Source organism: Myotis brandtii, unplaced genomic scaffold (assembly GCF_000412655.1).
Source record: "Myotis brandtii unplaced genomic scaffold, ASM41265v1 scaffold882, whole genome shotgun sequence".
In the NCBI taxonomy this organism is placed as follows: domain Eukaryota; kingdom Metazoa; phylum Chordata; class Mammalia; order Chiroptera; family Vespertilionidae; genus Myotis; species Myotis brandtii.
In genome coordinates, this window is record NW_005371607.1 from 581,617 (window position 1) to 609,133 (window position 27,517).

A 27,517-nucleotide genomic window follows, 5' to 3' on the forward strand; every position below is an offset into this window, starting at 1 on the left:
GGGCAAAGAAAACCAATGCTTTTATCCTTAGGAAGGACTCTAAGAACCACGTGCACAGCGCACAGCGAGGCTTCTGGTGCTTTGATGAGCTTCCTCCACTGGTGCAGTCGGAGGTGTTAGTATGTCTCCAGCTGGGCACGGGCACCAGCGTTAAGCTTCAGTAGCTGAATTGGGGGAGGCAGGTGTGGCGACAGGAGGCAGTGTGGGGCCCAAGCAGTCACGGTTTTCCAAGCCGCACCGGCATTTCTCTCAGGGTTTCTGTTGGTGTGAGTTGCCCAGTTCGCTGGGCTTCAACCCCAGATGTGAAAAGCTTTGCCCTCAAATGCCAAGGCTTCAAAGGCACAGGGCAGATCTGAGCGAGCACAGTCTGACTGTCTAAAGACTTTAACAAACAAACAAACAAAAAACAACTTGAGGTTCGTCCAGGAATAGTGACTTGTTTCCTTGACTATCAGGCTTTCTCATCTCTATTGAGACACAGAACACTTGACCTCTTCCCTCCTCCCCAAGCACAGGACTAGTCCTAGCAAGGAAGTGTCCCTGTCCCGCCTGGGAGAGACCAGTGGGTTTTGCGGGGGTGGGGGTGGGGTGCCTTAGAAATAAGCATTTATATGCGCCTCACACACAGCCTGAGCTCTCGGTAAAACATGGCCTCCAGGGCCTTCACTTGGATGACGGGCATGTTTGGGGTTTTGGAGGCTGTGATGAGGTTTCTCTGTAATTACCCCCAAACGTCAGAGGCTTGCCTTTCCCCTTCAAGGCTTCTCTGTGCGGTGACATTGAGGCCGACAGGGATGGAGAGTTAGGTTTGGGTACAGATGTGGGTTTGAGCTGAAAATGTTCCTGATGCTTGCAGGCTAGTCACTCAGCGGGAAGGCTACTAGAAGGTCGAAGTCGGAGGGGCCTACACAGCTGCTTGCACGAGGAACCCACCCCGTCATTCCTCTCCCCTCACTCCCTGCTCCTCCCCTTTCCGCCCAGAGCGGTTGGCCCTGACTCTGCTTTCCCAGGGGTCAGCCCTGACCAGTGGCCCTGGCTGCCCCTGGCTGTCCTTCCCCTTCCCCTGACTCCAGCGGGAGCGCTCAGGCCCTGAGCCCTGGGTAAGAGATCACTTAAAACAGGGCCTGTTTGTTTATTGTTTTCTTGGCTCTTAGCCCTCATGCCACCGGCGGTGTGGCTGCCAGGCTCTGCCGTGACCACGTGAAGAGGCCCGGTCTCCGGCAGTGGGAGGCTTCCCGCCCGGCTCGTACTGTACACAGAGGTCAGAGATGGCTATCTCCAATCGGCGGGGTGGCATCCAGGAGCCCAGAGCACTTCGCTGCCTCTTCTCCGTCCTTCACCCCCACACACTGTCTGGTCTTCAGTTTCTGTCCCTCAGGAGGGCAGGGACTGTCAGCTTATCCCTGGCAGGGATGGGTGAGGAGGGGCACGGGGTTTCCCTGCAGGCGGTCTAACCAGCAGGCTGCTGTCTGCTCTTGCATAGGCAGCCTGGCCTCATTCTCACTCTCTGAGGAACAAAGGCGCTTGAGCCAGGAGGGTTTGGGACGCTGGTAGGAGCCTTCCTCTGACTAACTGGAGCCAGAGCTGCAGCTGGTGGTTCCTACACTCGTCCTGTCCTCCTTGGCCCAGGACCTGGCTCCTGCCTGGGGCCGTGGGAGGGAAGGATGGGCGGAAATGGAAGCTCAGGAGCCAGACTCCGACCTGGCCATGGGACTCCTTCTCTATCGGGCATCCCTGCTCTGCTCTTCCTGGAACTTTAGGTTCCAGAAACCAACTTTCTACCTCATTTCCAGTGTCTCAGGCCAGCTCTGAGGCCGGCTGCTCTGTTTTTTGACGGAGTCTTCCTGGTCTTGTCCTGTCTCACCTAAGTCCAATGAATCCTTCAGGTCTTGGAGATCTTCCTCCAGTCTTCCCGCAACCCATTCTTCATGCTTCCCACCACTCCCCACTCCCAAGGCCTTCTGTGCTATTCTCCCCTTTTACTCGATTCTTTCCTCGTGTATCATTCACCACATGTCATTGTAAACGTAGGTTCTCCCTGATAGGAGAGGCACCTGGGTCTGTCTCGTCTACAGATTTATCCTCAATACCTAGAGCTCGCCAGGCACTTAAAATATTTGAATGAAAGTGGGCTTGTATTTTCTTAAACATTCTAGGTCATGTGTTTGGGCCTAATTTCTTTATGTCAGGCGACAAAGAAGAATTTGGTTTTGGAGCTATTGAGATGAAAGCATCTGTGTCTAGTACCCACACAAATATAGGCATGTGAAACTCAAGTAAAGAGGTTGTCTTTGGGGAAATAGATTTGGAAATCATTAGTGAGTCCTGGAAGGAGGCTTCCTATACCCCCAGTGTTGCTACTCAAATGGTCTGGATTTGGTGTGATTAGAAGAAGAAAATGATAGGGGCTGGAGGATAGGGTTTCCACTCCAATTAGATGTTCTTTCCCACAGATTTACCTGCTTATTTCTCATCACAGACATGGCCTCCACCTTCAGCCCCCGGGAGTGTAAGCTGTCTAAACAAGAAGGGCAGAGCTACGGCTTCTTCCTGCGGATTGAGAAGGACACCGACGGCCACCTGGTGCGGGTGGTGGAGAAGGGCAGCCCCGCAGAGCGGGCGGGGCTCCAGGATGGAGACAGAGTTCTCCGGATCAACGGCGTCTTTGTGGACAAGGAAGAACATAAACAGGTGGGTGGGCATTTGTGGTATCTCCTCCAGGACCTCTCCAGTCCCCAGTCTTTGCTGGTTGTTGTTTGGGGGTCAACAGAGATTTCCTGGCTGCTGCTGGCAAGGCAGGGCACCTTGATGGCTGTGCTTTCTGCCAGCGAAGCGAGTCTCTCACACTAAACCGAGAACTGTACACATTATTCCTGGATTTCAACCATGTCAGGTCTGAAATGCATTGCATATTGCCTAGCACAGGAACTAATTTCATATTCATTATTTTGTTTAATCCTCATCACAACCCACGAGGTACACATGACCATTTCACAGATGAGAAGTGGAGGCTCAGATAACGTGTGTCCATGCAGTGAACATAGGGGAGTGCCTGTTACCCCAACTCCGCCTCCTCCATGCTGTCTTCATAGACCTGGGAGGGCCTCTTGTGCTCTGAGGTGGCATTTACCCCTCGAAAGGACCGGCCCTTTTATAAAAAATATTTTTATTAATTTTAGAGAGGAAGGGAGAGGGAGAGAGAGAGAGAAATATCAATGATGAGAGAGAATCATTGATTGGCTGCCTCCTACACACCCCCTACTGGGGATTGAGCCCACAACCCCGGGCATGTGCCCTTGGCCTGAATCGAACCCGGACCCTTCAGTCTGCAGGCCGATGCTCTATCCACTGAGCGAAACCAGCCAGGGCAGGACCGGTCCTTTTAAGAGTCCCCTGGGCAGGGGCGGTCACACTCTTGATTCCTAATCTGCACAGGGCTCTCAGGTGGGCCCTCAGGAAGGCTGAGGCGGAGATGGCTGGGCATTATCTACTGACCATTTGGGTGTCAGGGATCCGCTATCAGAATCGCCAGGGCCAGGTAATGAGCCAGCAACGCCCCTCTGGTGGTTAACAGGTTATTGGTTAAAGTTATCCTTCCTCCCAGGTGGTGGATCTGATCCGAAACAGCGGGAATTCAGTGACTTTTCTAGTTCTGGATGGGGATTCCTATGAGAAAGCCACGAGAGAAAAGGTAGACTTGAAAGAGTTGGGTCAGAGTCAGAAGGGGCTAAGCCTGAATGATAAGAAACTGGCCCCTGTGATGAACGGAGGAGCCCAGGCGTGGACCCAGCCACGGCTCTGCTACCTGGTGAAGGAGGGGGGCAGCTTCGGCTTTTCTCTGAAGACCGTCCAAGGTAAGCTCGCGGGTGGGGCACAAACAACCGACTTTCCAGGAAAATGATGCTGACGATGAATGACTTCTTTGACTTAACTTTTCAGTTGCTATGGATACCCCACAGCAGCTACACTCCCTCCTCTCCAGCCCTCCCCTGGCCTTGCACAATTGTGCAATGAGGGATCGAGACATTGGACAGCAGCAGGGTTGGGGGAGTGGCACTGGGTGCTCCTGAACCCCAGAGTTTGTTAGGCTGAGCCTCTGAGGCCAGAGGGTTAGAGCATTGATGCTTCTTTGGTATTTTTTTCTAGCTTCTTTAGGTAAAGGTGGAGGGAAGATTGGGAAATAAGCAAGAAGAAGGAGGTTCTTCATAATAGCTACTTAATTTTTTTTTTTTTTAATTTCAGAGGAAGGGAGCAGGAGAGAGAGAAACATCAAGGATGGGAGAGAATCATTGACTGGCTGCCTCCTGCATGCCCCCTACTGGGGATCAAGCCCGCAATCAGGGCATGTGCCCTGATCAGGAATTGAACTTCGACCTCCTGGTTCATGGGTTCATGCTCAACCATTGAGCCACACCGGCTGGGTCATAATAGCTACTTTTGAGTAAGAATATCTCTTTTCATCTCTTGGAGTACCCAGGTTGTCACTCCTGTATTCGAGAAATTCTTGTTGAGGATACTGCAAAAATCCCCACCTGCTATGACGTTGAAGTAGGACCCCCAGCTGTGGCCCAGCCGCACTGAGGTGTGCCCTTGACCCCTAGCGGAGAGGTACATAGTGATTTGAAAACCCCCCACCATCAGGAAGTCCTAGAAGTTCTGTTTCTGGAGTCTCAGAGGTGCAGGCTGACCTGCGTCCAGTTGACAATGGTTTTAGTGGTTTCTGTGGAATCAAGGCTGGAACCTTGTGGTTCCACCTCTAATGCTGCTCCTCCATTCCTGGTCCTGGAGAGGCACTGGTTGTGGGTAACTTGGTAAGTGATAAAGGGCAAATCATGGAAAACCTGTAGCGAGAGACACAAGCTAGTTATGAGAGGCGTTTCTCAAGCTTGTCCGTGATTGGGCAGCTTGGTATTTCTCAGACGTCCGTTGTCAGTAAAATGGTAAAAAACAGATTCTATTCATTAGGCCCCTGAGCTAGTGGGCATGGGGAATGGTTTAGATTAGCTTCACAAAGAACATGTTTTCTTCATGACAAAGATCTAAGGAGGAGCAGGAGAACTGTGTTTAGGAAAGTAGAGTTTAATTAGTTACTGTTATTCTTTAAAATAATGTATTTAGTCATTATAAAGCCACTGTTTACCTAGACCGAATATTAATATCTTGAGAAAATGGACAGAATTACTTTAAGACATCACACCACCTGCGAATCTGCCGGCAGGCACGTATGCGCCCCTCCCTCCCACGCCTCTGGCCCCTTCTGCCTGAGTCAGTGACATTCACGGGCTCCGCTGGTCTGGGATGGGTGATGACAGTGCTGATGAAAGAGGACAGAATGGAGGGGGTGTCTTCCAATTCCACAAACACAAAGAGAGGGGTACGAGTCAGGGAGGCAGCACGAGTGGGGTTTGGGTCTTTCTGGTTCAAGAGGCAAGAGCCACCTGCGATTTCTATTTGCATTTACTTGGGCTCAGAAATTCTGTTCATATCAACAGAGACCAATTGGGGAACGGCTGTGGCAAGCTTGGCTAGGAGCTGTAGGTATAAAGCTAAATCGGAAGCTAAAGGCTACTTGAGTTAGCTCTAACATGGGACGTTCTAATTTTACATTATTGGGAGAAAACCCGTTAACTGTGGTACTTCCTGTAACCTCAGCCCGCCCCTACTCTCCTTCAGGTATAAAGGGGGTGTACATGACTGACATCACCCCGCAAGGTGTGGCTATGAAAGCGGGTGTCCTGGCGGATGATCACTTGATCGAGGTGAACGGAGAGAACGTAGAAGATGCCACTCACGAGGAAGTGGTTGAAAAGGTACTTTCTTGCCTTCTCTTTCTCTCGGTCTCATTGGAGGTGACAGGGAGGCAGGAGTGACAGCTTATGACGGGAGAGATGTAACGGTGGGAAGTGGCACTTTTGTATGAAGAGCAAACAGACTCGCTGGTGGCTTAAGCAGTGTCTAGGATTTGAGAATAAGGCCTTTGCTAGTTTCATGTTGTTTTGAAGACAAGTGTTTTAACTTTATCTTTTAAATCTTACTGTACCTGCTTGGGAGCACCCTCTGAATTTATAGTAAATTTACTGTTGACCCGATGTTACTAAACTATTTGAATACCAGCTGCAAGATGACCAATGTGGCGAGGAATACAGAGCTAAGCTGGGGAGTTCTGGGAGGCAGCTACCCCAAATCTTAGGTCCCAGCACAGACTCATGGAAAACAGTCCGAGGTTTTCCTTTAAGATCCTCTGGAGTCTTTTCCTGGTAGAATAATCCTTCACAATCGAACTTTACTTTTTCTTCTTTTCCAAACTCCTTTCCCAGCTTTCCCCTAAGTACCTTTCTGGGTTTTCTGAATTCCAGCTCTTCCTTGGGATCAGCTAGCATCTGTGTAGGGAGGTCAACAACAACTGTGGACGTGGAGGTAGAAAAGTTCCAGTGAGGTGGCAGTTCAACAGCTGACACTTACCTCTTACATCCTGTATTTTCTGCTGAATCTAGAGGCCGTGTGCAGAGACTTGCCTGTTTCCCAGCGTCGTTTCTGGAGATTGGGGTTGGCCCTCACCTGTGTGTGTCGTTGCAGGTGAGGAAGTCAGGAAGCCGTGTCGCGTTCCTGCTGGTGGACAAGGAAACGGACCAGCACCATAGAGAGCAGAATATCAAACTCAAGAGAGAAACAGCCAGTTTGAAATTACTGCCCCACCAGCCCCGGGTGGTTGACATGAAGAAGGGAAGCAATGGCTATGGTTTCTACCTGAGGGCAGGCCCGGAGCAGAGAGGTAAGGAGGAGGAGAGCGGGACCCTTGGCAGTGTAATCACCCAGTTCTTCATTCCAGCCTGGCCCAGAGCGCCACGAGGCCCGCAACCCCAGCACGGAGCGGGGCGTGAGAAGCTAGAAAGCATAGCTAGGTCAGTGTCTTTCTTTTTAAAAATTTTTTATTGATGAGAGAGAATCATTGATTGGCTGCCTCCTACTGGGGATCAAGCCTGCAACCTGGGCATGTGCCCTTAACCGGAATCGAACCCGGGACCCTTCAGTCTGCAGGCCGACACTCTAGCCCAGTGATGGTGAACCTATGACACGCGTGTCAGAGGTGACACGCGAACTCATTTTTTGGTTGATTTTTCTTTGTTAAATGGCATTTAAATATATAAAATATCAAAAATATAAGTCTTTGTTTTACTATGGTTGCAAATATCAAAAAATTTCTATATGTGACACGGCACCAGAGTTAAGTTAGGGTTTTTCAAAATGCTGACACGCCGAGCTCAAAAGGTTCGCCATCACTGCTCTAGCCACTGAGCAAAACTAGCCAGGGTGCTGGGTCAGTTTCCATGTCACACGGGGGCCGGATCCTGGGAACCCCCAGGTTTCCATAGCAGAAGAATAAGGTAGAATTTTGGATCATAGCAGTAGTATGCTGCTAAATTGGTTCTGGGGCAGGGGGAGGCCCTAATTTATATATTTGTTAAGGTTTGTGGTATAAATATCCCTACTGTGTCTGATTTCAAGCTACCAACATGGCACAGAATGCAAAGTTGAGAAGTATTGTGCACAACTCGTGCTCATGAGCTGGTGAGGCAGCTGCAGCACACCACCAGGTCTGAGGCACGGGTATGGGTGGGATCTCAGACTCAAACAGAAGCAGGAATCTTTCTGATTCCTTGTAACTCATCAAGGAAAGTACAATGGTCCTCCTGGGGAAGGTGAATACATCAAAGAATGTAGGTTCAGGCCATGTAAACTGTCACACACCTGGAGGTTTACTATTTTCTTTTTATGTTATACTAGAGGCCTGGTGCATGAATTCGTGCATGGGTGGGGTCAGCCCCCAGTCGGCGGCAGGGGTGGCAATCGAATTCTGGTCGAACTCCCGGTCGAGGGGACAATTTGCATATTAGCCTTTTATTATATAGGATGTTTACATGAATTCATCCAATATTAATTTGGTTGATATTATATAAAAACATCCCCAGGGCCTTTGAGATTATCAAGTGAATCAGATGAATTCTTCAGTCAAGGAACCTCCTAGTTAGATAACACACATATGTCCATAACTGAAGGAATTCAAGGTTGGAGCAAGCTTTTCTCACTAGAAAGGTACTGGGAGGCCTCATAATACAGGTGCCACTTGAGCTTGGGCTTTGTAGTATGAGTGGAATTTGGACAAGAAAGGCTGTCCCGGAAAGATAGGAGTTGTGTGAACATAGCAAGGAAACACAGGCACAGTGTGACTGACATCCAGTGTGAAGCACAGGGAACCAAGTTAGAAGGTCAGTTGGAGAGAGACAATGAAGGATCTTTAATGCCAGGTGGAGGAGTTTGGACTTGATCCAATAGTCTATGAGGAGTTAAACGTTTTTTGAGCAGTGCCAGAGAGAAGAAGAAAATTAAGCCTACAGTGTCTTGGGGGCTTAATTTCTCCTAACAATTCTGCAAGAATTGCTGAAGTTGAGGGCTTGGAGAAGATGCAGTGATTATATCAGGTTAAACTGGGATCAAAATCATGTCTGTTTAGCTCCAAAGCCAGTGCTCATGCTGTTGCCCTGGGGAGTGACCTGGTCAGACTCTGCATCCAGATGAATCTGCAGGAGACGGCAAAGATCAGGGACAGGGAGAGCAGCTGGTCAGGCGCAGTAGCAGTTTAGGTAGAATCCAAGACAGGAACTAATTAATACAAACTGCATGTAGGGGAAGTGGGACCAAAGAAAAGTGTAAGATATTAAAGTGGCATCGAAGGACTTAGTAGGTGATCAGATATGGGGAGTGGGTGCTGAGGAAGAATCAGTTGTCAAGTGTCTGACGGGACGATGCTGCTCCCACCAACAGGTGACCAAGAGGAGGGGCTTGGGGAATAGATTACGCTGGGAGGGGTCTGCAGGATATCCAGTTGGAGACGGCCAACAGCCAGCTGCAAAAGTGAAACGAACACTTGTTAAAACCATACGAGGGCCAAAAAGGTGTGAGCGATATGGAGGCCTCCGGTGAAGACAGTTCAGTTAGGAAAAGGCTACAGACACACCCTTAGCGTGCACACAGACACAGTCACGCTGGGTTTCCTAGGGCTTGATTTCTCTGGTTTTGTTCTTCACTCTTCCATCCCCCCTTTTTATGGCTTATTGTCTACATAAGACATATGGGTACAAGTATGCCCACCGACTTTCTGGGAACTCGCTGACCCTTAATGCTTAGCATGCTCTCTTGACAAGAGTGAGTTTGAGACACTTTTGTAAAACGTGATTCTTTTCTTGAAGACCCTTTCGTGGTTGATAGGCTTGGTATGTTCCTGGAGCAAGTCCTGAGCCGGGGATGAGACTGCATAGGGGGCTTACAGGCTTTTTCGGAGCCAGTGGGAGGGACAGTAGTTGGACTCAGCATGCCTACTCTATCTATGTTATTAGGGCCCGGGGCTCTGGCAGGAAATCCTAGTTTTTTTAGGAGTCTTTCTGATAACTTATTGTTTTGGGGATGGTTAGGTCAATTCATCAAAGACATAGATTCTGGAAGTCCAGCAGAGGAGGCTGGCTTGAAGGCCAATGACCTGGTAATTGCTGTCAACGGCGAGTCTGTGGAATCCCTCAACCATGACAGCGTGGTGGAGATGATCAGGAAGAGTGGAGATCAGACTTCCCTGTTGGTAGCAGACAAAGAGACGGACAGCATATACCGGCTGGTAAGTAATACAAGGTCGTGTATTCATGCATTAAGGTTGGGTCCACTCACTAATGCCCTCCAGCTTTGGCTAAGTTACCTTATTTTTAGCCAATGCTGTTTGGCCCATGAATAGCTTGTTTCTACCACCATGGCTACTCCCTTCGTGAGCCCATCGTGTCAGCGTTGGTATTCATTGTCAGCTGATGAGAGAGTCTGGCTGATCTCAACTGGCTGGTTCATTGTCTCTATTTGGGGGTTTAAATGACCACTTTGATCTTCAACCTGGAAAGTGTACAACGACCATATTAAGGCTGCTTTGAAGCTCAAAGTGGCAGTGATAAGAGAATGCCAAGTGATTGGTACATAAGTTTTAAGTCCTTAGACTCAAGATTTTGAAAGAATTTGCATATAATTGCAGAATTACTCTTGGTGATCTGAGAAAAATCTATGAACAGTAGCCTGGAAATAGGCAGATGTAGCCTTAACTCTCCTAAGTAGGGAGCAATTGGATTTTAAGCTATAGACCACCCCATGTAAAAGCCTAGACAGGGCTATTAAACAGCTTGTAATAATTTGAAAGGCTGTTATATACAAGCAGCAGACTTATTTTTGAGGTGTTCTAGGGGATGTAGCTTGATCAGATAGAGAAGCTGTAGGGAGCGAGCTTTTGGCTTAGGACAATTGAAGCTGCTGGGAACAGGATAAGCCATTTCTGCAGTGGTCCCAGTTGGTAGAAAAGGTCAAGTCAGAAGGTCACTGCTCTTGCTGTTGTAAAGCAGATCCTAGCATTGAATCCTTTCCAACTTACAATCTTATGACAGAATGAGTTCACTATAATTTTAATGTCTTGGTTAAAAAAGAGGACTTTGATCTATAAAGATGACTGTCCCCATCTTTTTCCTCCCTCTTCCCCCCCAAAGTGAGTTGCATGGGCTGGATGTTTGAGATACATCAGTGAATAAAGCAAACACCTAATCAGTTCCTGTAACATAATAGACACCCAAATATTTGAGAATAAAAACTCAGTTTTATGTTATTGTACTTTGCCTAGGATTAGCTGCCACTGGTTTGCTTGTTTGGGTAGTGATGTCAAAGGTATTTTTGCATCTAAGGAGTTACTGATAATTTCCCACATTTTAAAGAGGGACAGAAATGTAGAAAATTTGTAAGCATATCGCTGAAAGGTCTGGAGTTAGTTGAACTGGGTAACTGAAAGGTTCTAAACGAGGTGCTACTCTCGTTTAGAAAGGAAGCCCTGGTCTTGTGGTTAGTAAGCCAGATGGTAACCGGAGCCCTCCAATCTAATTTCAGCCAGGCTGCTGAACAGGATGACTTAGGGGAGAGCACAACTTGTACTCACTTTCAATTGCTTCATTTTTCACTCATCACTTCACAAATGTCTTGGGCACCTGTGGGCAGCAATTTAACTACTGATCTAGGATCTCAGCATACCCAAATCTAGCCTTTTAATCCTCTCAACTAAAACCCAGTCAGCTAAGTTCTTCTTCTTTTTAAATATATTTTTATTGATTTCAGAGAGGAGGAGGAGGAGGAAGAGGGGAGAGAGAGAGAGAGAGAGAGAGAGAGAGAGAGAGAGAGAGAGAGAGAAAAAAACATCAAAGATGAGAATCATTGATTGGCTGCCTCCTGCACACCCTCACCCTCCGCCTCCCATTGGGGATCGAGCTTGTAACTTGAGCATGTGCCCTGACTGGGAATTGAACTGTGACCTCCTGATTCATAGGTCAACACTCAAACACTGAGCCACAACAGTTGGGCTAACCAGTGGTTAGCAAACTCATTAGTCAACAGAGCCAAATATCAACAGTACAACAATTGAAATTTGAGAGCCAAATTTTTTAAACTTAAACTATATAGGTAGGTACATTGTTATTAACTTAATTAGGCTACTCCTAAGACTTAGGAAGAGCCACACTCAAGGGGCCAAAGAGCCGCATGTGGCTCGCGAGCCGCAGTTTGCCGGCCATGGGGCTAAGCTCTTATTTCTGTAAAAAAAAAAAAAAAGTCATATGTTCCCTGTTTAATGCCTCTTCTATATTGAAGACGATCACTGCCTTCTGTGCATGGATGTTCTGGGAGTTGAAGTGGATTAGGAATATATAAAGATAGTGAGTGAGTGAGGAGCTTGGCATAAAGAGGTGTCAGCTAATCGTTACAACAATAACTAGTAAAATAGAGTACAATAGATCACAGTGCTGGAGAGGTAGTGGGGGAGAAACCATGTGACCATATGATTGCAGCCTGCGCCAATTCACTGTTGTCTGTACTTTGGATGCGATATAGTGTCTTGTATTACTCTCTCTACGTGTTTAAGGAGCTTTGAAGTGCTTACTGAAGGGGAAGTCCAGATGGACCTAACTTGCATGAGATGGAGGGCAAGTCGCTAACCCTCGACAGTTGAGTGGTTTGCTTACTATCACCGTTAGGCTTATTTTTGGATCCTTGTACAACACTTTATTTTACGGACATGTGCATTTGTTTACATGTTTATACACATTGCTCCATGACAAAGCTCAGTCTTCCTTTATCCCTTTCCTGGTTGGGGTAACGAGAAATTTTCAGCCCACAATCATGTATGTGGAAGAGTGGAACATGTATGCACCTTATAAAATAAATTAGCACATTTAATAGTGTAATTATTCATATTTACAATTGATGTTTCTTCCCCTCTATTTTCCCAAGGCTCATTTTTCTCCATTTCTCTACTATCAAAGTCAACAACTGCCTAACGGTTCTGTCAAGGAGGCCCTGGTTCCTGCGCCTCTGGCCAGCTCAAGTCCAGATCATAAGCCTAAGCTATGCAGGCTGGTTAAAGGTGACAACGGCTACGGCTTCCACTTAAATGCGATTCGGGGTCAGCCAGGCCCATTTGTCAAAGAGGTACGGTAACCCGGTTCCCACAGCCACCATCGGGAGGGCGGGCTTCTCCCACTCACTGATGGCTTAGTAAAAGGGTACATTGAAGGCCGGTGTTGAGCGTCTCACTTGGGTTCAAATAATTGCTGTCATGGTCCCGGCCCCTTTAAGATAGCTTAGTACAGCCTAAGCTCACAGCCTTCATTTCTTAACATCTGTTACACCCAGTCGTCTGTGGACACTTTCAAATCAAGTAGAGCTGGCATGACTGTAGGTGAGTCACCATCAGCACTGACAGGGTGATGCTTGCTTCTGTGCACGGGCATGATGCCTCTCGCTGTAGGGCCTGAGGGACAGGACTGTCCCTAGAGCTCTCACATTGGGCCTGCAGAAGGGACCTATGATGTCTGATACCTTTAACCCAGAAGACATATAACACAATAGTCAACCACTGCAACACCACTTATTGGAGTACAGAAGCTGTAGCCTTCAAAGCAGAAAGCATTAGAGCATTGTCCTCGACTTCTGTACCTCAAGGAGAAGTCACAACACAGTGAGGAATAAATCCTCATCTCCTCATCTCCCCTGAAGGGAGCGAGGCTAACGTTCCCTTATCTGTGTCTGGACGTGACAACTCCGACCCTCTGTTCACAGGTGCAGGAGGGCAGCCCTGCCCAGCTGGCGGGGCTAGAGGATGAGGACGTCATCATTGAGGTGAATGGGGTGAATGTGCTGGATGAACTCTATGAGAAGGTGGTAGACAGAATCCAGAGCAGTGGGAAGAATGTCACGCTCTTAGTCTGTGGAAAGAAGGCCTACGATTATTTCCAGGCAAAGAAAATCCCTATTGTTTCCTCCATGGCTGACCCACTGGATGTACCCCTTGATTCCAAAGAAGAAACATGGGTGGAGTCAGAGCTCGACTCACATTCCTTCCTTCCTCTTCCTCCACCCTGCTACCATAAATACCCTAGATGAGAACAAATCTACTTGCATCTCCAAACACCTTACTTTTCACAACCCCATGCCTTTTTAAAAAAAATATATTTTATTGATTTTTTACAGAGAGGAAGGGAGAGGGATAGAGAGTTAGAAACATCAATGAGAGAGAAACATCGATCAGCTGCCTCCTGCACACTCCCTACTGGGGATGTGCCCGCAACCAAGGTACATGCCCTTGACCGGAATCGAACCCGGGACCCTTCAGTCCGCAGGCCGATGCTCTATCCATTGAGCCAAACCGGTTAGGGCCATTTCTTTTAATGATCTAACTTACCAGTGTATGGTAAAGACCTTAACTAAGTGCATCTCATGTTCATGTTTACCACAGAGTTCCTACAATACTAAAAAAGATCATGTAAAGGTAACTGACAAATCAAGTTATTGTAGGGGAAAGGATGTAGTACAAGAACAACAAATTTCTTATTTTTCATAGCACAGAGTTGACAAGAAATAAGTTTATCAAAATTATAATGGGAATGGAACTTGAATCAAACTATTTATGTACAAATTCTGGTTCTGCTATGGGCAAATGGATTTACTCTCTCTGTGCCTTGGTATCCTCCCCTATAAAACAAGGATAATTTGTGGGACTGTTATCAGGATTATATTGACTAAGACTATCAAAGTGGTTCGGCTAGTGCCCTGTGCACAGTAAGTATAAAAGGAACGGTGGTGGTTAGAGACAGAGTTGTTTTTAAAATAACTGGTAGGTATTCAAGTTTTATTACTAGGGAAGAGCAAACACTATGCTGTATGTATTTAGATTAGATAAATTCCTTGGTAAATCTCAGTTTTTGTTGTTGTCCAATTTCTTTTCATAGATGAACTTGAGGTCCAAGAGTGAACTGACCTATCCAAGTTCATAAAGGAAACATTTGGCAAAGCCAAGACTTAAAGTTTAATACTATTTTTCTTTCATTACATTAATGTAATTCTTCCAACTGATAATACAAAAATACTAATTTTTAAGGAACACCCACTGTCGTAGCCCAGTTAGGCTACTATAACAAAATACCATACACTGGGTGGCTTTGTAAACAACAAACATTTCTCACAATTCTGGAGGCTGGGGAGTCCAAGCTCAAGTGCCGGCAGATTGGTGCCCATGAAGGCCTCGCTAAGGTTTGCAGACCCAGACTTCTTGTTCTGCCCCTTCAGGGTGGCAGGAGCTGGGGAGCCCTGGGGTCCTCTTTTTTAAGGGCACAATCCCAGCTCTGCCCTCCTGACTTCATCACACCCCCAGGCCCTACCCTCCCATTCTACCACCTTGGGGATAAGGATTTCACCATATGCATTTGGGGGAGAGACAAATATTCAGACAAGGCACACATAATAGCCACTGACCATATTGTAGATTTCTTAACAAGAAAGTATTCTCGTTGACTTTCAAGAATTCTATAACATCTCTGCAGGGAGTCAGTTATAGAAAGGAAATTGGTTTCAGACAGCAAGCTGAAAGCAAAGCCAAGTGTAGAAGTCGGGTCACCTGGCTTCTAGTCATGACCCTAACCCCTGGCTTATGTCCACGCTCCAGCACTCACAGACCCTTCGCCTTCTCTTGCACAGGCCCACAGCACAGCCTCGCAGTCTTCTTCCAATTCTGAGGATACCAGGATGTGATGAGCACGAACAGTGGCTGTGGCTGAGCGGTTTCTGGGTATTTAATAGGAATCCTTCCCGAGGGATGAGCGGCCACCCACCTGCCGTCTCTGGTGAAAAACGCTCTAGAAACCGGCCCATCACGTGCAATTGTTTTCTGTTGTCATTTGTCTCGAGTGCCTATTGCCGATGGCTTATTTATGGTCAACTTAGGAGGAGCTAAGGCGGGACCAGATTCTTTTTATGTAATCTCTTCCAAGCTTCAACTTCACTGTATTTCTCTGTATGATGACATCTCTTACTTCTATGGGCTCCTGGAGCACCAGAGATGATTCATAAATCTGTAAATGTGAAGCTGCTAATTAAAGGACGTGAGTTTGCCTATTAAAATTATGCTTTTTAAAGAATGTGTGGTTACTAAAATAAATGCCATTAAAAATGTCTTTTGAGTTGCTTGAACCTTCCCTGTTAGTGGATCTAACCTGAATTGTGTTTGTTTTTGGTAAGCATTTTATGCTTTTTGTTTTGCCTCTAGGAACCAAAAACAAAATTCAGAATAAGACCTTAGTAATAGAGACTTCCTGGTAGTAAAATTAAGGATTTTTCTTAAATGGCATTTCTGAGTGTTCTACAGATTTTCCAACATCTTCCTTTTACAGATGAAGAAATTGAGTCGGAGAAAAAAGTGACTATTCCAGTTAGCAGTTAGTTATTCATTGTTCTACCCACAGTATGAGGGGCAGAAGGGAAGAAAATATGAGCCATCATTACTTAATTGAATGTAGAATAATTCACTCTTACATGATACTATGTGAAAGGAAATCAGGAAAAATGGCACCCTTGAAATCTCTCTTGGTAGAATCTCTTTCAGTTGCACCCCATCCTACCCCAGGAAAGAACAGACAAGCTCTTGGTTATTTTAATGGGGTAAGGATTGGGGGGGAGGGGGAAGCTAACTCATGTGAGATCATACAAGCAAACACGGAGCTGTCCTTGATGAAATAAAGCTGAGGCCAGACTTACAATCTCGGATTTTAATGACAGTCAATCTCAGGGAAGCCAAAACTTCCTCCATGTGAACCTCGACTTCAGCAGAAACCCCACACGCGTGGCCCCGCTACCGCAGACTCGCTTACCCCGGATTCCAGTGTCCTTCTCCCCCCCCAGCACTGCACCAGCCTCAAACCCACAGGAACCTCCCGGCTGAGCACCAGCTTCAGTTACCTGGCTCTGCTCCAGCCAGTGCGGCTCACGGTCACTGTATGGTCTGAGAGGAAGGCATAGCTGCAGGTGGAACAGGCTACCGCAGCATCTTGTTTGTATAAAAAATACCAGGCCCCGGTCCCCTCCATTTTCCCTTGTTCTGTCTAAATGCGGACGCCACCGGCCTGCTCGCAGTCTGCAGCAGCCGTGAGCTCAAGGGGTCATATGCTTCTCTGGCGCCTGCTTGTGAGCCAGGTAGAGGAACAGGATGCTGGAGAGCGCGCTGACCAGGAAGATCACGTCGAACCAGCGGTGGTAGAAGTTGAACTGCAGCTCCCCGAGGACTTCGGTGATGATGGTGCGGTACTCCAGGGGCATGCTCATGCGGATCAGCAGCACCGAGGAGACGAAGTACATGCCCTGGAAGTCAAACAGGCCAGTCCACACGTCACTTTGCGTGTAGTGAGGGACGGGTCAAAGGCCGTGGTTGAATATTTAAAAGTATAAGACACGTCTGGGACTTTACAGGTGCAAAGATGAAGCTGGTTTTTACAACTCACCATTATCTGTGCTAACAGCAGGACGATGACGTTGGAGGACTTGCTGCTAGAGATGGCGTAAAAGAACTGTCGAGAAAGGGGAGAGAGGAGTTTATGCAGCACTGCTGTGTCCTGTGTCCAGAACAGTAAGGAGCCTGGCTGACAGTTAATTAAAGGTGTCACTCCCCTGCCTTAATCCTGGACAGAACAATTTGTATGATTAAGGCTGTAAAGAAGAGACTTGGAGTGAAAAGGACTTAGTTGGTGGGTTTAAGTACAACATTGAACACAAAAGGATTACAATGGCTAACAAACTTTTAAGAGGCTGTGTGATCACCTGACTTTAACATCAAAACAGGTCACCCCAGGCCCTTGTCATTGTTCCCGGGCTCAGAGCTCTTTTCAGAATTGTGGGAGACGCCTGGAGACCCTGTCTCCGCCCCTTTCTCAGCCTCTTCTCTCCTTTCACTCCAACAGCTGGGTCTGAAGTCCCTACCTCTTACCAGAGGATTTACCTTCCGATGCTGAGCAGAACACAGTTGAACATTCTGCTTCTCCTACCTCCACATCCTCCTTACAGGCAACTCTCACAGTTATTCTTCTAACCTCAAACCCCCATCTCATTCATTCATTCCAACTATCTGCCGAACACCTACCACGTGCCAGGTGCTGTTCTAGATGCTGCTGACATATCAGTCAACAAAACAGACCGTGGTCTCATTCTATGACCTTTGGTAAATGTAGTTATCTGATTATATGATGTAAGTCCATCATCATCAATCCATGTATCAGTTTAACTTCTTAAAAATTCTGTTGTATGTCTTTTATTTATTATTTATTTTAATATGTTTTTTTATTGATTTTTTTTTAGAGAGAAAGGGAGAAGGAGAGGGAGAGAGCGTGAGTGAGCAAGAGAGAAACATTGATTGGTTGCCTCCCCAACGCACCCTTACCAGTGATTGAGCCTAAAACCTGGGCATGTGCCCTGATGGAATTGAACCAGTGACTTTCGGTGCACAGGACAACGCTCCAACCAACTACACCACGTGGGCCAGGGCTGTTTTTGTCTTTTAAATATTTGTGACTGTTGTTTAAGATTTCAGAAGACAGAAATCTTAAATAGGTAAAATGATCTCACGGTGCCACCTGTAATTAAGGAATAATTACTTGTTTTGACTCTGTGATAGAACATACCTTGGTAAGAGTGATCAGCAGTCCTCTGATAGATGTGACAATGATTATTCCAACCAGAATGAAGGAAATGTGTTGGGACCAGAACTTCACCTGCCACCAAAACAGAAAGAATAAATCTGTTAAATCTCTGTTTAGAGAGATGTGAAGATTAAAAAGATGCATTCTAGCCCTGGCTGGTGGTTAGAGCACTGAGCAGTGGTTAGAGCACTGACTCATGCACCAAAGGGTCGCAGATTCAATTCCCGGTCAAGGGCACATACCTGGGTTGCAGGTTGATCCTCAGCCCAGATTGGGGCACGTGTAGGAGGCAACCAATCCACGTGTCCCTCACATTGATGTCTCTCTCTCTCTCCTTCTTTCTCTCTCTCTCTGCCACCTCCCCTCTCCTGCCTTCCCTTCCACTCTCTCTCTCTCTAAAAAAAAAAAAATAAAAAAAAATAATCCAATGGGAAAATATCCTCTGGTGAGGATTAACAAAAACCAAAAAGAAGATGCACCGATGGCTTATGTGACTGTGAGAGGGAGCGTCATGAGGCCCTATCTGATTAAAAAAAAAGTGGGGAAGAGAGCAGTGGCAAGGAAAACACCTCCAGGAAGAGGAAGACAGCCGTGGCGTCTTCATGAGCAGATGGAATCAAGATGTAAGGACAGAAGAAAGCCAGGTGCAGTGAAGTGAAGAAAACAACATGAATAAATCAGAAGAAACACAAGCCTAATGTATAGCTTCAATGTGAAAAGTGAAAAGCACAGGCTAAAGGAAACAAAACAGCAGCTTGATTGCTTTTATGATCTGTGAATGCTAGTTCTTGGATCACCCAAAACGTTAAGGAACTTTTCTTTCTTAATAAAAGAATTACAGACCTTCTCGGCTATGGTCTAGGAAATAGTCGACCTTCATCTGAATCACATGACACCTTTCTCTCCTCTTGGACTGTTTCCCAGTGAGAGGCAGCTTAGGACCCTACGCATGATTCAGGGGGAGCTGCTCTTACTGCCCCTACCAGGTGTCATTCGGACTTGTGAAGTGTGAGTGTGCAGGTGAATTACAGGTGAATGTAGATACACACCAGCAACTGAATAGCCTCGGGAAGACTGATCAGAGCATTTCTAAAAATTCAGCCCAGTAAGAAATTTAAAAGAGGAGAACACATATGCTACCCCAGTGAAGCATACTTCACAGCATCAGTTATGTAATTCTTGAAGGAAAGAGACACGCTCCTTCATAGGAAAAAGGATACACTATTGGTCTATCAAAATGTGTGTTCTGGCCCTGGCTGGGTAGCTCAGTTGGTTAGAACATTATCCCAATGAGCCAAGGTTGCGGGTTCAATCCCTGGTCAAAGCACATACAAGAATCAACCAATGAATGCACAAATAAGTGAACAGCAAATCAATGCCCCCCCCCCTTCTTCACTCTCTAAAATCAATCAATCAACAATTTTTTTCAAGGGACCTGGCATATATAGCATATTGTTCTTAATATGTTTGCTCTCCTTAGCGCCATGTGTTTTAACCAAGGTCACCTCTCCGAGAAAGGTTGTTTCCCCTGGTGGGGATTTTTTCCTGAGGTTAGGGAGGGGATACAACCCCTTAACTAAGTGCCAGGCGGGTAGTTAATCACTTTAACTACAAACAATCACGCTTAAGCTACATAATCTTTACTCCCTGGAATGGAGATAAGAAACGCCCTAACCTTTGCAATAGAAATTGACAGGATTAAAACCGACTGGTATAAATACAGATGTAACAAGACAATAAACATCAGATCCTAACCAGAAAAAAATAAAAATAAAAAAATAAAAATGTGCTCTAAGCTGTTCTTAAGGACTGGAGCTCAATGTGCTCTGGTTCATTTTATATTTATTATCCAGCCACCAGGGGCGTGTCCAGCTGGGATGGCTGCTGGGGGCAGCATGCCATCTGTGGTGAGAATCAGCACAGCTAATAGGCCCTCAAGGGATAGGCACATAACCCTGGTCTTCTGATCAGCCAGAATCACTGCCATCTACATACCTAGAAAATATACTAGTCTACAAATAAGGATGTTACATTTAAATTAGGACAAGAGTGCATTCAATGACGGTGGTATTCTAAAATGGGTAGAAAGATGAAAAAAAATTTGTACACAGGTTACGGTTACCATCTTTAGCTCACAGTCCACATTAATTAATTGATCAAGATAATTTTTTACAGTATAAATCATCTCAGTTCTAACACAGAACACTAATTAGTAGTTAATATTCCACCAGAGGAATCAAAGGTGAGCTGTGTGTTTGGAGATCTCACCGAGAGGCGTATCTGAGTATTTGGTGGGGAGAAACTGGTGAGTGGTAGCTGGCTACAGAGGCGCAGAGGCGGAACTAGACATAACCCGCATCCACAACAACAGTAAGTCCCAGTCATTACTTATGTTTTATGCCTTTTACAAATCTGCATATGAACATGTCAAAACATACACAGGAGAGGAGGAAGAACAAAAGCAGAATCAAGTAGGAAGGAATTCGAATCTTAATTATAACATACAGCAGATAAAAGAGAGAGAAACAACAAACCAGGATCGTGATACAACACTTACATCAAATTGGATTCCCAGATAATTCACAGTGATCTCAATGCCTCTCGTGACAGGATCAGTCTTCCCCACTCTGTCAAAAACTATATTAATGGTCGCCTGCAAAGACACATAGCTTTACATTAGAGCATTTCAGTAATCACCTACTGTTTCAAAAAGGTGACTCAAAATAATGAATTAATCACCGTAACAAATCTCACTGCTGGATGTTCCTAAAAATGAAATTGGACTCTCAATCTAAATCAGATATAAGAAATCTATTTTGGCTATCCACATAAAGACAAACAAAAGTCCCTATCTTTCTTTTCTGTAAAGAGAACAGGGGAATAGGCTATGGCATATACTTCTGAATTTATCAGAGCCAGAAAGTAACATCTGGGAGATGAAGCCAGGGTAGGAGAATAAAGGAACTCCAGGATCACTCCCTGTGATCCCTGAGTGCTCCAAAAGCAACCACTAAAATAAAAAGACAGTTAAAGCTAACAAGCCAACAAAGCAGAGCAAATGGAATCATGAAAAAAGTCAATCCAAAAGAAGGCAGAAATAAAGGAAAAAGGGCAGAAAACAGTTGAGACAAATAAAACACATGTAGTATTATGGTTGTTTTAAAGCAAACCATATGAATAACCACATTAAATGTAAATGCTCAAAACCAGGGGTTGGCAAATGCTGTAGCTGTAGTATGAGAGTAGCTACAGATGATATTAGACAAATAGGCTTGGCTGTGTTCCAATAAAACTTTATTTACAAAAGCAGGTGGTGGCTGGATTTCACCTGTGGGCTACAGATGGCTGACTGCTGGTCTAAATGTACCAAGGAAATGGCAGAGATGGTCAGACTGGATAAAAAAGCAAAACCCAACTCAATGTTGCTTATAAGAAACCCACTTTAAAGTGCAAATAGGTTAAAAGGAAAAGAATTGAAAAATATATACACTGAGTGGCCAGATTATTATGACCACCCCATCAGTACTTCGTTGGGCCACCTTTTGCCTACAATACTGCAGCGATTCTTCTTGGCATTGACTCAGCGTTCATAATGACTCTAAAATGTGTATGTACCTAATAACAGAGCTTTAAAATACTTGAAGCAAAAATTGATAGAACTATAAGAAAACAAACATTTTAAAACTGTCAAAAATTTGAATAGATATATCATCAAAGAACATGAACAGGTGGCAAATAAGCACATGAAAAGTTGTTCAACCTAATTAGGCATTAGGGGATGTGAATTAAATACCGTCTCATACCTATTAGAACAGCGGTCGCCAACCGGTGAGGTCTGAAAGGTTGGTGACCGCTGTATTAGAATGTCCAAAGTTCAAAGGACTGACCATCTGAGGTGCTGGTGAGGATGTGGGGTAAATGAAACTCTCATACACTGCAGGTGGGAATGTAAATGGTTCAAGTTTGGCCGTTTCTTCAAAAGCTAAACATACATCTGCCATATGACCCAGCTGTTTTCTCCCAAGAGAGAAGACTCCTACACAGATATTCACAGCAGCTTTATTTATAATATCCCCAAACTGGAAACAAACAGATCTCCACCAGCAGGAGAGGAGAGAACCAAATTGTGGTATACCTATACTATGGAATACAACTCAGCAATAACAAGGAATAAACTATCGATGCACACAATAATGTGGATGGAACTTAAAATAATTATGCTGAGTAAAAGAAGCCAGACAGAAAAAGTGTACATACTATAAGACTCCATTTATAGAAAGTTCTAGAAAAGATAAACCAGTGTAGGATGACAGCAGGTCAGTGGCTGCCTGGAGATGGGGTGTGGGAGAGGGGCATCACGAAGGGGTACAAGGAAACTTCTGGCAGTGGTAGGTGGATATGTTCTCTATCTTGACTGTGGTGATGGCTGCCGCACAGGCGTACATTTGTTAAAATGTACCAAACTGTACACTTTAAATATGTGCATTTAGTGAATGTCAATTATATCTCAATAAAACTGTTAAAAAAATGTTCCCACTTGAGAGAGGGATTGGGGGGCTGAGTTAAAAAGGGGAAGGATTAAGGACAAATTGGTAGTTACAGCCATGAGGATGTGAAGTACAGCACAGGGAATATAGTCACTAATATTGTGGCAACTATGTATGGTGCCAGGTGGGTACTGGACTTCCCAGGGATTACTTTATAAATTATATAAATGTATAACTATTACCCTTTACACCTGAAACTAACATAATATTGAATGTCAAATGTAATAGAAAGAAAATATGATATGCTCCCCTAAAGGCTGCATCTCAGGAAAAAGCTTTCAGTAGCCTAGCTAATTGGACACTGTCTTCACTCGTCCTTTCCCACTGAATGAATCAAGATTTTAAAATGGCATCTGAGTCCAACCGGTGTGGCTCAGTGGTTGAGTGTAGAACCATGAACCATGAGGCTACGGTTCAATTCCCAGTCAGGGCACAGGCCTGGGTTCCTGGCTCCATACCCAGTGTGGGGCGTGTAGGAGGCAGCAGATCAATGATTCTCTCTCATCATTGATGTTTCTCTCTCTCTCTCTCTCTCTTTCTCTTTCTCTCTCTCTCCTGTTCTAAAATCAATAAAAATAAATTTTAAAAAGTCATCTGAATAGGCACTGACATCAAATTATTTTAACATTAGATCCGTTAAATCCAGAATCTTCCTTTCATCTACACTGATCAAAATGAACTAACAAGCTCCTCTGTGCAAATACAGTGCCAGTGGGAAGGTTACCAAACCAGAAACTCAAATCAGCCTTTTCTATACTCGCACTGAAACCCATTAATACCTGCAGGTGAGCCACAGGTAAAGATGAGTGATGTACATAAAATGCCCATACAGAATACACATGAGGAGAGAGCCGCACCAGAGTAAGACCTACAGACACACAGGCTGGATTTATCTACAGAAGCACACTTCAGAATTTGCTTTGGCCTGAGTGTTTAGGTATACACACATTATTTAAAGGACAGGGGCTTCTGCTCTGAGCTGCAGCCAGGAGTTGAATTACAGTCACATTCTCATGGGTAATAAGGAAAGCAGAGTGGAAAGTAAGAAACTTTTACGTTTGCTTCATACACTTCATAATCTAAGACCTTATTGATTTCTGACACAAGAAAAATGCAACCTCCCTTTTCGGGGTGAGCTAAAAAGGAGAAGGAAATGAGAGGCTCAAATACGTGAAAGACCGCCTTCTCTGTTGACTCAACTGGATTTGAAAATTAGGCTGGAATTTAGTTCCATGCCTCCATCAAACCCTCTTTCCTCTTTCTGCCATTACCAGGGAAGATCACCTGAACTCTGACAGGTGAAAATAATATACTTACCATGAAAATTTTCCAAACACAGTAAATAGAGAAAAAGTAACCCAGAAAATTAAAATATTTCCCCTTGAAAGTTTTGGAGTATTCTATTCTCTCCTGAGGGGAAAAACAAACAAACATGTCAGTCTCAGCAAAATGTAAGTTTATATATAACAAAAATGCATTACTTGTTCAGGCTAAATAAAAAACACACACGTGGTAATAATAATATTAAAAAAACAATAGTAGTGGCAACATTTACTGACTACTACTTTAAGCCAGAAAGTGAGACAAACATCTTACGTGCATGATCTACTTTAATCTTCATAACTGAAGCTTAGAGGTTAAATAACTTCATAACTGAAACTTGAGGTTAAATAACGTGCCCAAGGCCATCCAGCTGGTGAGGAGGGGAAGTTAGGCTCAGGTCTCTCTGTCCCCGAGGCTCTGTTCACCTCTATCCTATGGGGCTACTCCTGTGAAGTGATCCTCAATAGGATTAAAATAGTTGGAACAACTTTAATGAAGAGACTTTTGCATATTTAAATTGTGTTGCATTTTAGGTGTAAATACAAAAGTTACTTCTTGTCCTTAGTTCACTTCTTGTTCTGGAACCTTTAAAATGGGGCTAGGTCATGGCCGCAAAGTGTCTTCTTGCTTTTACAATATAACTAACTTGTAAGGGAATAAAGAGCAATCAGGAGTGGCCATCGGGATCCTGGGTCAGGGGGAGTGGTGGGCGCCACCTTTCCAGCGGCTGAAAAGCCTCTTTTGACTACCCCACTGCTTTCTATCATTGAGAGCATTCCATTAAGGGCTTTGCTAGTGGGAGGAGCAATGTCTCGGAGAGTGCAGACTCCAATGCTTCGTGATTAATACTGAAGCTATGGAGTGTCTCTTGCACTGACTGGCTGTACAGGACACTAAAAAGCCATGTAGTCTTGTTCTCACGTCGATCACATTGACAAAAGCATACTTCAGTTCCCTTGCTCGGTACCTTGGTAGCATGTAGATCAGCTGTTTCCAGAAAAAGCTGCCTGCTTAGTTCTTCCAAAGCATCCACTTCCTGTTGAATCAGAGTAAGATCTGGCACAGAATGGGCATCAAGGATTAAACCACATAGAAGTTTCAAGAAATAGACATGAAGAAAGCATGTTTTTGGTTTCTCCTACAGTGTGGATTCTAGGAACTGCCTAGATTTTCAATTTTCCGCTATGTCACTATTACAGAAGTCCCCCACTCCCCCGCCCTTGCTCCCCTGCACCCCGCCCCTGCTCCACCCCACTATTGTCCCTGTCCATGGGCTGTGCACATATGCATACAAGTTCTCTGGTTATTCTCTTCCTGACTCCCTCCACCCCCTTCCCTCTGAAATCTGTCAGTCACTTCCATGCATTCATGCCTCTGGATCTATTTTGCTCATCAGTTTATTTTGTTCATTAGATTCCACATAGGAGTGAGATCGTGTGATACTTGTCTTTCTCTGACTGGCTCATTTCACTTAGCATAATACTAAGGGTAAGAGCTCATTCCTTTTGTACAGCTGCATAGTACTCCATAGTGTAAATGTACCACAGCTTTTTATCCACTCATCTACTGATGGGCACCTGGGCTGTTTCCAGATCTTAGCTATTGTAAACAATGCTTCAGTAAATATAGGGGTGCAGACATTCTTTCTGATGGGTGTTTTGGTTTTCTTAGGATATATTCCTAGAAATAGGATCACTGGGTTGATGCTCAACCACTGAGCTACACTAGCTGAGTTAATCTTTACTAACTTTTAATACAGCCTAGGATTTATAGACCTCCTTTCGTTCTTTAGAGACATGATCTTCTATTATTCTCACAACAATCACATGAGATAGGTGTTATTATCCATTTTGCAGACAAGGAAAGTAAAGCTCAGAGGCAAGTAACTTGCTGAAAGTCACGCAGCTGACAGGCGTGGATGCAAAGTCAGATCCGTCCTACTCCAGGCCTGCTCTTTCCATGACGCTATGCCGCTTCCCAGATCAGCGAGGCTGTGCTATTCCTCTCTCCAGTTAGGAAACGGGCTCAGAGAAGTTAGAGAATCCTGATGCTTTTGTTGAGTTGACTTCCTGTCACTAAGATAGCTTCATCCTCAATTTCTGCTTTTATGGATTTTTATGTAATGAGAATAGTAAAGACGGCCCTTCTGACACAGCATAGACTTTAATCTACATCTTCCTTCCTCTGTGATTTTCCCGATTTCACAGATCAGCCTTACAGATTCTTCCTCAGTAGTGGCTGCTGTTGGCACTATGCAGCCAACAAACAATAGAGTTTAAGTAGTTAAGGTGCACGCTCCTCTCATGATTAGGCATAAGCTCCTTGAGGGAGGCGGTATCCGCTCATCATTTCAGAAGATGTGAAATAACTGTTTCTTGATTAAATGGATTTAAAGGAATCCTTTCTTCCCCTCTCCTCTCATCACCCTACCTTCCTTTGGTCTACTTCTTACCTGCATTTGCCTCCAGAAAGACATTTAGGAATTTATAACAAGAACAGGCCTCATCCTTTCCCTCCAGTTGAAGCAAAAGGGAAAGTGTGCTTCCCCAGGCAGAGAGGCAGGATTATGCCACCTCAGTCCTGGGTCCCCAAAGTTTTGACCTAAAAGCCTGAGACTCACAAGATTTAGTCACTCATTTTGGGAATTAGTTTAACACTGTAACCAGCAGGGCCAAGAATAATCCATTAACCCAAACTCCTTGATTTTTAAACCAAAAAGTCACTGGAGATACAGAGCTGCTTAAAAGTTGTTCAGGAAACTGATTGCTTAAGAAACGGGCCCCTCTGGTCTTATATACAAACCACCCCCTTAGGGAGCCGTTCCGTTCTGTCGTCATTGCTCAGAGCTGGGAAAGTGGCAGTGCAGCGGAAAGAGCCAAGAGAGGGAGACCACAGTTCCGCTCTGTCTTTGCCACAAACCACTGCGTGACAACTTCCTCTGGTCTACTTCCTCATCTGTAAAATGGAAAGACTCACTTGTTAGGACCCTTCAGCCCATGATGTGATGACCATCTGTGGGTGTTGGAAAGATGACTCTGTACCTGGCCAGCTGGACCCTGGATGCAGTCAGCTGCCTTGGGAGAGACTATCCCAATACTACTTCTTCCTCTTGCCCTTGGTCCGGAGTTGAGAAAAAGAATGTCTGGCGCCATTTGGGTCCTAGACTTACAGGGAGGACCATGTTGTAAGTTACACAGGTACGTGTCTGATCGCTATGCTGCACACCTGAGACTACCATAATGTCGAGTGTCAAATGTGATTGGGAAAAAGGATCAAGCGGAGGGGTGGAGGATACTCTCACTTCCTGGAGCTGAAGTGGTAATGCTCTTTATCATCCCCCAGAATCCCGACGGCTTGTTATGCACCTCCCCCTTCTGGAACATGGTTCTCCGGGTCATTGCCATCCTGAAATGAAAAACAAACAAAATCCCCAAATAACAAACAAACAACAAACAGCTTGGCAAGGAAGCATAAACCCTCATAGTCATTCCCACCCACCGTCTAGTCCAGGGGTGGGCAAACTTTTTGACTCGAGGGCCACAATGGGTTCTTAAACTGGACCGGAGG

General features: G+C 45.2%; 2 protein-coding genes across 4 annotated transcripts in view; one reads left to right on the forward strand and one right to left on the reverse strand.

The window, feature by feature from the left end:
• The window catches only part of PDZK1 (PDZ domain containing 1), a 32,663-nt gene extending 17,094 nt beyond the window's left edge, over nt 1-15,569 (forward strand). Inside the window, exons 2-9 of the mRNA XM_014532338.1 lie at nt 2,480-2,691; nt 3,605-3,854; nt 5,674-5,810; nt 6,577-6,772; nt 9,471-9,667; nt 12,352-12,549; nt 13,180-13,455; nt 15,079-15,569. Coding sequence (XP_014387824.1) covers nt 2,482-2,691; nt 3,605-3,854; nt 5,674-5,810; nt 6,577-6,772; nt 9,471-9,667; nt 12,352-12,549; nt 13,180-13,455; nt 15,079-15,147 — 1,533 coding nt within the window. The 5' untranslated portion in view covers nt 2,480-2,481 and the 3' untranslated portion in view covers nt 15,148-15,569. The remainder of the gene's footprint in view (nt 1-2,479; nt 2,692-3,604; nt 3,855-5,673; nt 5,811-6,576; nt 6,773-9,470; nt 9,668-12,351; nt 12,550-13,179; nt 13,456-15,078) is intronic.
• Nucleotides 14,558-27,517, reverse strand: part of GPR89A (G protein-coupled receptor 89A) — a 52,141-nt gene continuing 39,181 nt past the window's right edge. For 2 of the 3 annotated variants that reach the window (XM_005884959.2, XM_014532337.1), the window contains 7 exons: nt 27,246-27,355; nt 24,918-25,006; nt 23,945-24,037; nt 20,638-20,733; nt 18,063-18,152; nt 16,890-16,955; nt 14,558-16,749 (listed from right to left, as the gene is read on the reverse strand). In XM_005884959.2, the coding sequence (XP_005885021.1) occupies nt 16,543-16,749; nt 16,890-16,955; nt 18,063-18,152; nt 20,638-20,733; nt 23,945-24,037; nt 24,918-25,006; nt 27,246-27,355 (751 nt within the window). In that variant the 3' untranslated portion in view covers nt 14,558-16,542. The remainder of the gene's footprint in view (nt 16,750-16,889; nt 16,956-18,062; nt 18,153-20,637; nt 20,734-23,944; nt 24,038-24,917; nt 25,007-27,245; nt 27,356-27,517) is intronic. The other variant, XM_014532336.1, reaches the window with a different exon arrangement.